General features: G+C 50.5%; 1 protein-coding gene and 1 non-coding gene across 5 annotated transcripts; both read right to left on the bottom strand.

Moving 5' to 3' along the window:
• Window positions 1–692: 692 nt before the first annotated feature.
• On the bottom strand, window positions 693–11,155 carry SSRP1 (structure specific recognition protein 1). 4 transcript variants are annotated; one of them, XM_032283400.1, is made up of 18 exons: window positions 10,998–11,155; window positions 10,341–10,513; window positions 9,745–9,930; window positions 8,396–8,501; window positions 7,613–7,803; window positions 7,279–7,509; window positions 7,036–7,139; window positions 6,804–6,932; window positions 6,324–6,545; window positions 5,540–5,612; window positions 5,419–5,427; window positions 4,977–5,115; window positions 4,774–4,819; window positions 2,980–3,109; window positions 2,369–2,539; window positions 2,089–2,177; window positions 1,404–1,590; window positions 693–1,188 (listed from the first exon to the last, which is right to left on the bottom strand). In XM_032283400.1, the coding sequence occupies exons 2-18, from the start codon at window positions 10,392–10,394 to the stop codon at window positions 1,117–1,119; spliced, it is 2,139 nt and encodes a 712-aa protein (XP_032139291.1). In that variant the 5' UTR covers window positions 10,395–10,513; window positions 10,998–11,155; the 3' UTR covers window positions 693–1,116. The 4 variants fall into 4 exon arrangements, with proteins under 4 accessions (XP_032139291.1, XP_032139292.1, XP_032139289.1 ...); XM_032283398.1 differs by lacking the exon at window positions 693–1,188 and adding an exon at window positions 1,246–1,328 and having other exon boundaries at window positions 1,359–1,590; XM_032283401.1 differs by lacking the exon at window positions 5,419–5,427.
• On the bottom strand, window positions 3,539–3,640 carry LOC116555226. The gene has a single exon (XR_004270429.1). It is a non-coding gene; the product is annotated as a small nucleolar RNA U13 (small nucleolar RNA).
• Window positions 11,156–13,129: the final 1,974 nt, after the last annotated feature.

Here is a 13,129-nt window from a genome sequence, read left to right as displayed (position 1 = left end):
GGCAAGAAGGTAGCCGCCGGCGGACTGGAACCGCTTCCTGGTACAGCCTTGAGTCCTGAGAACGCGCGCAACGTGGCCACCACTCGTGTGTCAATTCAGATTTAGAGCCACCGTGAGGGAGTCTGGCAGTTCTACTATCCTCGTTAGTGACCTTTATCTCCTTTTAGGCCCCTTCTCAGACATGAGTTCCTTCCTACACTGTTTGTAACCCACCTTCTTCACATAAGAACAAAAGCTTCCCGTATACTCCCTTTCTTGCACCCCCATCAGGCTGCAGCCACCAGCACCCAACACACACGCTCATCCTCCCCAACTCTCCAGGCTCAGGTTTCCACTCCCCTGGCTGCGGGAAGGGCAGTCAATCCTGATTTCATTATCTAAAGCCTTGGAAGACCCTTGCTTGACTCATAGGTAAGGATGCAGCCAAGAGCTGCCTCCCCCTAGCTTGGCTAATGGAGTGTAATTGGGAGAGGCTTCCTAATCGGATCAGCTCTCATTTCTAGACTCTCAGGTGGCCCATCCCGGCAGAAGAGGGTGAAAACCAATGCTTGTCCAGCCGGGAACAGACCATGATGTACCTGGAGACTTGCTTCCCGGCTGGCCAGGAAGCCTCTGCCCAGTGTGGGCAGAGCAGTAACCACCACCAATAAAAGTGGGAGCAATGCACCAGGGCCACAAAGAAAGCAGGACACTGTTTCCAAAGTTAGTTCCCTTTATTAAATGATTTTCACAGACCAGAAATACAAAATAAAAGTAGAAATAGGCCCCCGGTAGGAGCTACAGGCCTGGCCTCACATGACCTCTGCTGCAGCAACTTGAACAGGACGAGCAGCAGCTACATCCTTAAGGTCGGGAAAGTAAGATGAGGATTTGGATCCTGCATTGCCCTGCCTCCCACCCTCTCTCTCCCCAAATAATAAACAGCCATCCTTGGGAAGCAGCAGAGTTAAGACATCTCCCCACTGCCCTAGTGACATACACACCAGCAGGAGAGCGTGTTCAGATGGCACAGAATCCAGGGACTACATTTCATGAGGAGAAACTGGTACCAAAATATGGGTGGGGAGTCGGGGGTTGTGAGAAGGCAAGCGCAAAGAGGAGAACCTCCCTCCGTTTCTACTCATCGGATCCTGACGCGGAGTCTTCTGAGCTGGGGGGAGTACTGGCTAGTTCTTCTTCTTCAGAGTCCTGAAAACCAAAGGTGTCTTAAGGGAAAAGGTAGGGGCCCCAGCCACTCTTCAGTGAAGGGCCCACAATTCCCTACCGCCCCCCAGCTGCAGCACCCACCCTCACAACCTCAGAATTCCACCATCCACTCCGACTCTATCCTTACAGACCAACCCCACGCAGACGCACACGCCCCTCACGCTGCCCAGCCCAGAGCCCCCACGTGCCTGCCGCACCTCGCTCCGCCTCCTCTTCTTTTTGCTCTTGTTCTCTCCGGAAGAGCTCTCATCACTAGACACAAACTCTTTGCTTTTGAAGCTCTCGCTTAGCTGCCTTGGGGACGACTTGGATGACGAGCCCCTAGAGGGTGTGGACTTCTTTTCCATCTTTACCTTTACTTTCTTCTTCTTCTTTGACTTGTCCCTGTTTTGGCAAGAGGGAAGAGGAGCTGGGCCTTCAGGTCCCCTCACTCTCACCATGGCCGAACCTCTCCCAGCTTCAGCAAGGCCTTTCCCCGATCCCAGCCACACTACCCATTTCACTCTGAACATAAACAGCCGTGTCAGCCTGAAGGGCACCAAGGGAGAGTATTATGAGTACACCAGAAGGATCAGAGGGCATAGCCTAAAGCAGCCCCATATGCAAAGCCTACTTGACATTTCTTGCTTTACTTTTTAAATTTCATGTGAACTGTGTATTGCACTCCATAATAGTATTTTTTTTTCATTCCCCCATACCTTCAAATAAAATGGTCCAGGAAAATGGGCCATATTTCCCCAATGACCTGAATGTCCTATTGTACCACCCGATACTTGGGCAATGGCCTACCCAGGTTTGAGAAGCACTACCTGAATCAGCCTGTTAAAAAAAAAAACATCTGCCACAAAAATCAAGTTACTGGTCCATGTTCTCAATACTCACCTCTTAGAAGACTCGCCTCGGCCACCTTCATATTCCTTCATGGCTTTTTCATATTCCCTCCTGGCATCCTCAGCCTTGCGATCCCACTCCTGTCTCACAAACACAGAAAAAAACAGCAAAGAATAAGACCTCTCCCCTCTCCCCTGATACAGGCAAAATCAATACAGAAAGTCCCACCAATGGCTCCTACTGCTCCCCATCAGTCATGAGACTCACCACCCCAAGAGAGCACCTCTTGCCAACCCATGAGATGCATCGTCCCTCCTCTGCTGCCGCTCACCTCTTTCTTCTCTTTGGACATTCCCTTCCAGATCTCGCCGGCCTTCTTAGAAAGATCCGTGATACTGATGCCAGGATGGTCTGACTTGATCTTCTCTCGGCTGGCATTGAGCCACAGCATATAGGCAGACATGGGCCTCTTGGGGGCATTGGGGTCTTTGCCCTTCTTCACCTACACAAGAACCCAAATGCCTTCAGCAATTTCCCATAGAACCCATACATTTTCCCAAAGAAATTATTTAGATCACCTAACCTGGAGAAAAAGTAGAGGACTAAACAGCATCAGGCTAGATGAGAGCTTGCTAAAGGCAAGGATAGTATCCCCTTCCTCTCTGCAACTCAGTGCTTAGCTTACCAGGGGCCCCCTTTCCTCTGGGCTCCTGGGACAGAAGCCCATCTCCTAATTCAAATCTTCCAGAAGCTTAATAATCTCAGGGCTAGTGAGAAAAATTTCCAAGAAAATACCCCTCAAGGCTATAATCACTGGCTATAAAAAACAGCCCCAAGGAAGACCAGTGATCAGGGTCCTACTGGTGGTGGACAGGAAAAGGTAAAGCGAATGCCCCCCGCCCCCGCACACCACACACGACCCCTCCCATCTAGAGTCTGCACCTCCACAGGCTTCTTTCGGCTCTTACGGTCCTTGGCCATCTTGGCCTTTTTGAGCTGTTTCCGCTTCTTCTCATCCCGGTCACTGTCACCCTCATTACTGGAGGAGCTGGCAGAGGCGTTGCTGTCAAACCTGCCAGAGGGCAAGCCAGGCTTAGACTTGAGGAGGAGGACAGGACCCCACGGCCTCAGAACAGGAGGAAAACAAATCCAAAGATACCCACCCAAAAGGGGCAAGGGAGGAAGGCCAGAGGACAGCGTCCACCACCCATCCCCAACGCTACTTCCTCCCATTCACTGAGGTGGCGTCAAACATGCTCTCTCCAGACCCAGCCACGACAATGGCTTACTTGATGAATTAATTAATGAAAAGTAAATCAATCAGCGGGCTTCAGCTGCTCTCCCTGGGCATGGCCAAACCAGTTCCATGTCCATCCCCAGGACCCCACGGGCAGAAACACTGCCTCATTCTTGCCTGGAACATGGCCCAAATCCACTTTACCACTTCCTTTGGGTAATCGTTTTAATCTACCCTACAGTCTTTTTTGTCTTTTTCTTCCCTTGTCAGATGGGTAATGCACCGAGGTCATAACAAGGCTGGAGGATGGCATGCTTCACACACGTACGTGCACCCAACCATCATGTTTGTGAACTACGAAAGGATCGGCCCCTATAGTCTTTTCTGATAAAAAATAATCAGTTACTACCAAAAGAGGAAAACCAACATCAGTTCAACCCAGTACAGACCCCTGTAACTGACAGTCTTATTTGATATATGTGAAACTTCTCAAAAATGGAACTGCCTTACATCTGTATGCTGCTGGACAGTTTTCAAGGCACTCTCGCAAGTATTTGCTCATTAAACTTTCATAAGCATGTGGCAAGCTTAACTAGTGGACCCGTTGGGTATTTTTTTTTTTTTTTTTTTTTTTTGCTGCCCGACATTTTTTTGCAATCCTTCTGGATTAAGAGAGCAGACTCCCAATATTCTGCTGGGAACCACCAGAGTGGGGGCAACCCCACTCAGAAAGGGCTCACCCCAATCACAGGCTCTAAGGGTGGGCATTTGGCCTATTTCTGGCCCATTAGGGCCCTGTCCATCCTAATAATTCAGACTAGGAAGGGGCAGGTAACCACTCTGTTCACTATGCTGGTCACCAAAAGAGGCGCTTCTGGTGTTGTTTTAAAGCAGTAGGATTAAGCCTGCCCACAGCTTCTGAGAGTCGCTGGGCGCCCCGTGGTACAAACCTATTTTGAATTAAGGAAATCGGATGAAATGGTTTGAGTGCCTGAATCCAATGGTGTCAGAAGCCCCACACTCTGCAGTAACATGAACTTATGAAATTCCCTTTTATATGTTCCCTTTTAAAGTGAGAGTGAGTCACATTTCTAACACTGCTAATAAAAAGTCTTAACCAATTTTGCAGGGGAACCAATGCATTTCTACCAATGAGGAAATTGAGATTCAATGACTTACTTGACAACATCCAGCAAGTAAATGCAAGCATCTGTTCTCATTCCCATTCTCTCCTCATCCAAGTACTAACCAGCCACAACTGGCACATGCAGGGTGGTATGGCCATAGATCCCACTATGCTTTTCTGACTTCAAAATATGCCTTGCACTTACAAAGCCCTTGACAATTTCCAAAACATTTTCATGATCACTTCATTGGAGGCCACTCTCCCATTCTGGGTCAGTAGCTAATGCTGGGACATGAGAAATGTCCAGAAATCCTCTGATCCTTTAAGCCTATGGGTCATCACCTTATCCCCACAAGGTACCACCAAAACTCACTCCTCTGCCACATCTTCCTCCTCTTCACCTGGGTTGAATGACTCATCTGAAAAAGGACACAGGATGCGTCAGCTTCTGAACCAATGGAAATCCCACCCCCTCACCCAGGCACCCAGCTCTGGCCCAAGGGCAACTGCAGCCCGGGCCACAGTGAGGAGCGTCTGACCAACCCCATGCTCAGCACAGAGGCTAACGTAACACACCAGTTTCTTCTCCCGAGTCATCGCTGCTGTCATTGGCATTTTCCTCCCGGATCTTGCCCTCCTCCTTCATCCTCTCCAAGTAGGCATCATGCTGGTCCTCATCAGAGTCGGCATATTCATCGTAGCTTGGGTTCATGCCCTAGCCAGGGAAGGGTTGAGAGTGGGGCCAACTCACCCTCGAGGCTGAATCCCTGCACACTCAAAAGCACACCCCCATGCCTGTCAAGTCAGAGCAGCAGCGCCCAGAAGACCTGGGGCTGGATTGTCCACACATAGCCAACGTGCAGGGCCTATGCCCGAGTACTTCCTGCGAACTGGGTTAGTCCAAGCCCCAAGCCCCTCCCTCTCCCAGCCCCACGGGGGGCTCCTGAGGGGCTGCATAGACTGGTCTAAGGTCATGCAGAGGAAACCTGCACCAGGAGGGGGAAAGGGTCACACGCACCTCTTTTTTCTATAAGGGTAAGAAAAGAAGAGAGAGTGAAAAAGAAGCCAGAAAAATCTCCACCCTTTTCTCCCCTACAGAAACAGCAGGGGGGGGTCTCATCCTCCCCACACAGAAGTACCTCTTTCAATCCTCGGTTTTTGATGTTGAGCTTTTTCGCATTGACAAAATCAAACAGTTTCCCGTACTCCTCCCTGTGAGGGGACATGCACCATGTTACTAGACAGGTAGGGCCAACACAAGGGTAAGCTAAATAACGTTCTGATTCCCATGAGCTGGGGGAGACTGTGGAGCCTGGAGCCCTTGACCACGCTACCCAATCCACAGCTTAGAAACCCCCAGAGGACAGCAGTAAGGCATAGCCAGACATTAGTCCTGAGAGAGGAACCTGTATGGCCTTGAAGAGCCCTGGGAAAAAAAAAGGCAGGGAGGGATGTGCACCTATAAGCTCAGAGCAGAGCAAGTGTGGGGGAGGGGATGTTGGCATCTTTTTTCATACTTTACAAGGTTGATATGAGGATTACACGTGAAGATGCTTATAAAACGTTTAGTGCACAGTGAGCACTCAATAAGCATTAGCCGCTATGTTCTCGGGCACAAAGATCATTCCAGGAAAGACAGAGATAGCATTTCCAACATGGCGGGGAGTGGAGGAGAAAAGAGACCAGTAGTGAAGACATACTGCTTTCAGAATATGGAATTTTTTTTTTTTTTTTAACAACCAGAAAGAAAGCAATGGAGAGGCTTCTAAAGTCTGAGCACTCCAGGGAAAAAGACCAAATCCTGATGTAGCAAAAGAAAACTTCTGCTCTAGGGTTGAAGAGTGCCCCAGACCATGTCAGCCTTCCCGGTCAAAGCTGGCTCAGGACCAGGATGCCCAGGAAGTGACGGGCGGAGCTTCTCACCTCTCAATGCTGCTGAAGGTATACTGAGTGCCCTGCTTGGTCTCAATTTCAAAGTCAAAGGAACGAGTCGTAGTGGTACCACGAGCAAAGTTGACAAAGGAGATCTCATCGAAGCGGATGTGCACAGGTGGCTTGTGGACGTAGATGAAGCCCCGCTCCAGCGGGTAGAGCAGTCCTGAGCTTGCCTTGTAGGAACAGGTGATGCACTGGGCCCCTGAGTGCCTGAGAGAGGGTGCAGGAAACCTGATTAGTGCCAACCTCAGCAGAGACAAAGGGCACATCTAACAGAGGCGACATGTGCACTCATGTCCGTGACTAAGTAAACCTCACTGAGCTGTGGAGATGGAGGCGCTGACACCTGTCATGACACAAGGTCCCATCCAGGGCTCTAGCAGGCTGCATTCCCATCTCAGGGGGGTTTACTAAGGAGACACAGCGTTTCCATACCCAGCCAGGCGGGGATCCCAGGCCCACACTCACCCTTGGAAGTTGCCTGGCACCGTGATCTTGCGGTTCACCAGTGCTTTCATGACCCGGCTGACCATCTCATAGAGGGATCCTGACATGTTCTTGGTGAGCCGACCCTCAAAGCGCTTCTCCACTTCTTCCCTACAAAGACGGCAAAGATGAGGTCACAGCACTACTGCCTTCTAATGGCACACCTGTCTCCTGCCTGGACAGTGGCAGGAAAAGAGCCCAGGGAGACACTCACTCATTCATGTTCAGAGTCAACGAAATGTCCTCGTCCTTGGAGAAGAGGAGGATCAGGAAGTGGTAGCGGGTTTGGCCTTGCTTGATTGGGGGATCCAGGCTGATCTAGTAAGGAAGAGCACCAATTGACACCCTATAACAATTTGCAATTAACCAACATAGAATTCTGCACACCAGCGAGAGCCGTCTCCTAAACACTTAGGTAAAAAACCAGGATTACACAGCCATCGGGGTTTCTACTTACCACAAAGAACATCTGGCGCTGGTCCTTGTGGGGCAACAGAAACAGCCGCAGTACCGTGGTGTAGGGGATCTTGTAGTCAAAGGTCTTGCCGTGCAGATGCAGAAAGGTGGGGTAGATCCGAATGTCGTAACGACCGCGAGGAGTCAGACACTGCAGCTCCCGGAAGATGCAGATGGCATCTCCCGTGGCCTGGATTACATCCGCTTTCGACAACACATTCTGGGCAAAGGCCTACAAAAGTACACATTGGTGACCAAACAGCAGGCCCCGCTTCCAGGCCAGCCAACGCCTGCTCAGCACCATATGCTGCCTGGGCAGCCAGGGGAAGCCTCACCTCAACAGGGTCCACACCATCCTCCTGGGTGGGAGGGACGTAGAAGCGCACCTCCATGAGAGACACCTCTGCGTCGTCGTTCTGGTGGAATTCCAGGGTCACCTCATTCTTGCCCGTGGTGCACTGGGACACGTTGCTGAGGGGTATCTCGAAGACTGGCTGGTCACCAATGTCAAAGGAAAGCAGCTGTCCTGTGAGGAAAGGGCTTATCAAGCCGCAGGCTCCCCTGCATAAACAACATTCCCACCAACCCGAGGTCCACAGAGACGGGAAACTGGGGCGAGGCTGTTCACACTGTAAACCCAACCCCAGGCACAGTGCCCAGTATACTGTAGGTATCCAATAATCAGTACTCATGATGAACATGCAAACAGATAGGAAACCAGAGACACTGGCAGAGGGAAAAGAACAGAACAAGGCCGGGCGCGGTGGCTCAAGCCTGTAATCCCAGCACTTTGGGAGGCTGAGGCGGGTGGATCACAAGGTCAAGAGATCGAGACCATCCTGGTCAACATGGTGAAACCCCGTCTCTACTAAAAATACAAAAAATTAGCTGGGCATGGTGGCGTGTGCCTGTAATCCCAGCTACTCAGGAGGCTGAGGCAGGAGAATTGCCTGAACCCAGGAGACGGAGGTTGCGGTGAGCCGAGATCGCGCCATTGCACTCCAGCCTGGGTAACAAGAGCGAAACTCCATCTCAAAAAAAAAAAAAAAAAAAAGAACAGAACAAGTCGAAGGCTGACACCCTTCACCCTATCTTCTTCCCCAAACCTCAGGACTCACCACCAAATTTCACTGTCCCCCAGTTCCAGCCCTTCACACAAAGGTCCTTCTCCATTAGCTCAAGGCGATAGTGAGTTTTGAAGAAATCAGAGAGTTTCTCAAACTCCTGTGGGTGGAGGGAAGAAAGCACAATCCCAGTAAACCCTGGTGGCCTTAAGATAGACTTGAATGTCCTGTGATGATCTATTTCTGAGAAACTGCCCCAAAATAGGCTTTATGAGAAACCCATGCTGACTAAGCAACCCAGCCCTAACATTGTTTAAAAGACTGTTGAGGCCCGGCGTGGTAGCTCACGCCTGTAATCCTAGCATTTTGGGAGGCCGAGGTGGGTGGATCACCTGAGGTCAGGAGTTCTAGACCAGCCTGACCAACATGGAGAAACCTCGTCTCTACTAAAAATACAAAATTAGCTGGGCGTGGTGGTGGGCACCTGTAAATCTCAGCTACTTGGGAGGCTGAGGCAGGAGAATCGCTTAAGCCCAGGAGGTGGAGGTTGCAGTGAGCTGAAATCGCACCATTGCACTTCAGCCTGGGCAACAAGAGCAAAAGTCCTTTTCAAAAAAAAAAAAAAAAAAGATTGTTCAAAGAGGTTGCTCCTGGCCATTGGATCTGACATTCCTGGTTATGGGCTTCACAGTGCCATCTGACTTTAGAAAATCTTTATATAGGTATTACTTTAATGAAAGTGGAAATTAAAATCAAATAAAGCCTTTAACTCAAGCAGCTCAAAATGAAAAACAAAACCCACACTTTATAAAGCTGGCCAGGTGTAATGGCTCATGCCTGTAACCTCAACCCTTTGGGAGGCCAAGATGGGCCATCCCTTGAGTCTGAGAGCTCAAGACCAGACTGGGTAATGTGGCGAAATCCCATTTCTACCAAAAATTGTGAAAAAATAGTTGGGCATGGTGGCATGTGCCTGTGGTACCAGATACTCAGGGGGCTGAGGTGGAAGGATTGCTTAAGCCCAGGAGGCAGAGGCTGCAGGAAGCCGAGATTACACCACTGCACTCCAGCCTGGGCAACAGAGCAAGACCCTGTCATAAAAAATAACACAAAAGACATCAAGCTAAGATTCTGAACCTTGATAACAGCCACAGGTGGGAACTACTATCTAAATCAAGACAGAAGAAAACCTTCTGGAATCAAGGCACACAAAAGTTCACAAGACTTCAACACTCAAGGCTGAACACCGATTGCCTGATGGCCTCACAGCCCTGTTCTAAGGAGCCCAAACTAGCAATCACAGGGTTACATGAGGAAGGAATTTCAAGTCTCTACAAGATTAAAACAAGATGATGCAGTAAAAAAGGGGTTTGTAGGGGGTTTATAGCCAAGGGACATCTCACCGATTCTCGGAAGCCATCGTACTTGTAGACATGGCCATTCTTTGTAAGCAGTTTAAGTCCATGGCCCAGAGCTACACGGCGCCAGATGCCCTCTGTTAGCTCCCCAGCCTGGATGTTGTCCACTTTGCCGGTCTTGCTATTCTTGAAGATGATACCCTGGCGGCTCAACCTCAGTCGACCATCATTCTGTAAGAAAAGCAGGCTCCGATGCATGCGGACAGTACAAAGCGTGTCCTGGGTACAGTTCTACCCAACACACATTCCGGCTGCAAGGGGACTGGCCAGATGACCAATGCAGGAGCCACAGCTGGAGGCCAAGGAGTCTATATTCTAAACCAGGCTCTGGTACCTAGATCCCTTACAGATTCTGTTTCCTCATTTGTAAAACAGGAATCCGGGACTGAACAGCATATATGGTCCCTATGACTCCGGAAACCATCTCTCTATTGCCTTGTGTTGGGGGAAATACTAGGAACACATTACACTGAGTCTTCTTTTTCCAAAATAACATTCCCAAAGCAAGCTCTCGTTAACGGACAAAAACTCTACCCTCCTTCCTTCTCTCTACTTATATCAACTGTGCGAGCCGTCCTCACCATGGAGCCTTTCACCTCCTGATAGACGTCGTTGAACTCCAGTGTCTCTGCCATGTCGACCCCTGCCTGTGGTGGCCTGGGCAGAGCCCTAGGCTGCACAAGGGAAACCGAGTCAACTGGGAGCTGGGCCCCAACTCCTGAGTGGGTGTGCGGATGCTCAGCAGGTAGGGAATCTGAATTCAAGAGGAAGACAGATAAGCATGAAAGACAACACCTCGCTCTGCTCGCCGATGAAGCCAGGTAGCAACCCCCATCAGCGCCTGGGATGTCTCAGGATTTCCTCTGCCTGGGAACCCACAGGCGGGCGCTGCAGTGCCCGAGGGTCCAGACCCAGGCCCGGGTGGAGAATCGGGCCTGGAACAGCGCTGACACCCAACCCGACACCCACTCTGGCCGCTCCAGCGGGAGCCATGGCAACGAGCAGCGGAACCCCAGGGTCTGCCCGGAGCCCGCACCTCGCACGCGCCCCAACACAGCTCAGAGTGCAGGGTTTCCCTAGCACCGTTCCCACCACCCCAAGACCCACGGTTCACCCCCGCCCTACATAATGGATTCGCCCGCTCCCCGCGGTTTCAAATGCGGAATGGTCCATGTCGAGCGTCCTGCGGGGGAGCGGGGCCCGTGCCTTCCTGGGACCGGGGAACGACTACCACCTACCTACTCAGGCTGCAACCTCGCGAGGGCCCGGGCGTGGGAGGTGGGCGCGCTGGGGGGACGCGGGGGGGCGGGGGGCGGGGGTTGGGGGGGACACCGGGGAAGCTTTTCCCGCGTGCGCGGCCCCGCGTCCCGCCACCGGAAGCCGAGCACATGCCACAGAGAGGACGAGCTGGCTAGAGAGACGCGAGCTGGGCCCGCCTGCGAGACGGTCGCATAGAGCGTCGGCGACTCTGGAGGACCTGAGGGAAGGGTGATAGCAGTGAAGTCTCTCTCACCTGGGTGTAATCTGCCTCGAAAATGTGTGTGGGGCTCTTTAGAAACTACGGACACTTTTTCAGTGGAGACTGGATACTAAAGAGAAATTGTGTAATTTTATTGTATCAGACTTAGTACAGGGGTGGGGGTGGGGGTGTGTATTGGAAAGATGCGTGCCCCCCTCTCTGCAAAATAGTTTCTGTGTCATGGAAAGGGGTCTATGGGACAAGAAGAGAAGTATTTAAGAGTTGCGGAAAGAAACAACCTCTCCCGGCCGGGCGCGGTGGCTCAAGCCTGTAATCCCAGCACTTTGAGAGGCCGAGGCGGGTGGATCACGAGGTCAAGAGATCGAGACCATCCTGGTCAACATGGTGAAACCCCGTCTCTACTAAAAAAAAAAAATAATAATAATACAAAAAATTAGCTGGGCATGGTGGCGCGTGCCTGTAATCCCAGCTACCCAGGAGGCTGAGGCAGGAGAATTGCCTGAACCCAGGAGGCGGAGGTTGCAGTGAGCCGAGATCGCACCATTGCACTCCAGCCTGGGTAACATGAGTGAAACTCCGTCTCAAAAAAAAAAAAAAAAAGAAAAAGAAAAAGAAACAACCTCTCCCACTGGCTGGGAGGAGAATGCAGGTGTTGGTGTCATCATAAGTGCACTGCTTTCTGGCTGAACTGTCAAGTTCACTGTCTATACCCAAAATCTTCACATCCATAATTGCAATTTACAGGTTTCCCCAAGAGGCTGGCAAATGGCCGTATCCAGTTCAAGTCCTGGTGTCCTATTCACCTCGGAGCCGGAACTGATTTGAAACCACATCATCCTGGGGTTGGGGAAACCAGGCCTCCTCCTATAGTCCCAGAGTGCATTTTGCAACATCAGAGAAAACCAGAGCTGGAAAAGATGCTTTAGTTTTTCTACCCCAACCTCGTTTTACTGATGGGAAAACTGAGACCCAAAGGGGCTTAATTTGTCCAGGGTCTCAGTGAGTTGGCAACAAAGCCAGGACCCAGACCTCCTTACCACCACCAGTCCGGTTCTCTTCTGTCCTAATCACAGTGACTGTATGTTCAGAATGATTGATGATGTGTCCTGTATGAAGACATTAGTACAGAATACGTATATTCAAGATTTCCCTGACAATCAGTACACCACCTTGCTAACTCAATCCTGGGGTAAGAGACAACAGGAGTACACCCTTCCCCACTGAACTAATAGCTTTAACCTCTGAGTAGTGGCTATTCCAGCACTACCTAGCAAGATAAATTCAACTGGGTTTAATAAATAGATATTGAGGGCCTATTACTAATTTAGCACACTTCTTGGATTTGAGGAAACTTGAACAAGGTGAAAACATAACCGGCCGGGCACAGTGGCTCACACTTGTAGTCCTAGTACTTTGGGAGGCCAAGGTGGGCAGATCACTTGTCAGGAGTTCGAGACCAGCCTGGCCAACATGGTGAAACTCCCATCTCTACCAAAAATACAAAAATTAGCCGGGCATAGTGGTGGGTGCCTATAATCCCAGGTACTTAGGAGGCTGAGGCACGAGATTTGCTTGAACCCAGGAGGGACAGGTTGCAGTGAGCTGAGATTGCACCACTGCACTCCAGCCTGGGTGACAGAGCAAGACTCTGTCTCAAAAGAAAGAAAAGAAAAGTAAAGAAAAAAAGAAAGAGAAAAAGGAAAAGAAAACAAAAGAAGGAAGAAAAGAAGGGAGGGAGGGAGGGAGGGAAAGGAAAACAGCCCAGATTGTTTTCAGGAAAACATAATCTAACAAAGATTTGAATAAATAAACTGACAGCTAAAAAAGAAGTGCTAACTGCTACGTGACAGGTAGAGCTTCAGCTATTACCAACTGGAGTTAGAAATCTGT

The sequence above is a fragment of the Sapajus apella genome, unplaced genomic scaffold (assembly GCF_009761245.1).
Source record: "Sapajus apella isolate SASKATOON/1434 unplaced genomic scaffold, GSC_monkey_1.0 scaffold14, whole genome shotgun sequence".
Taxonomy (NCBI): domain Eukaryota; kingdom Metazoa; phylum Chordata; class Mammalia; order Primates; family Cebidae; genus Sapajus; species Sapajus apella.
This window is presented reverse-complemented; position numbering and strand designations above follow the sequence as displayed.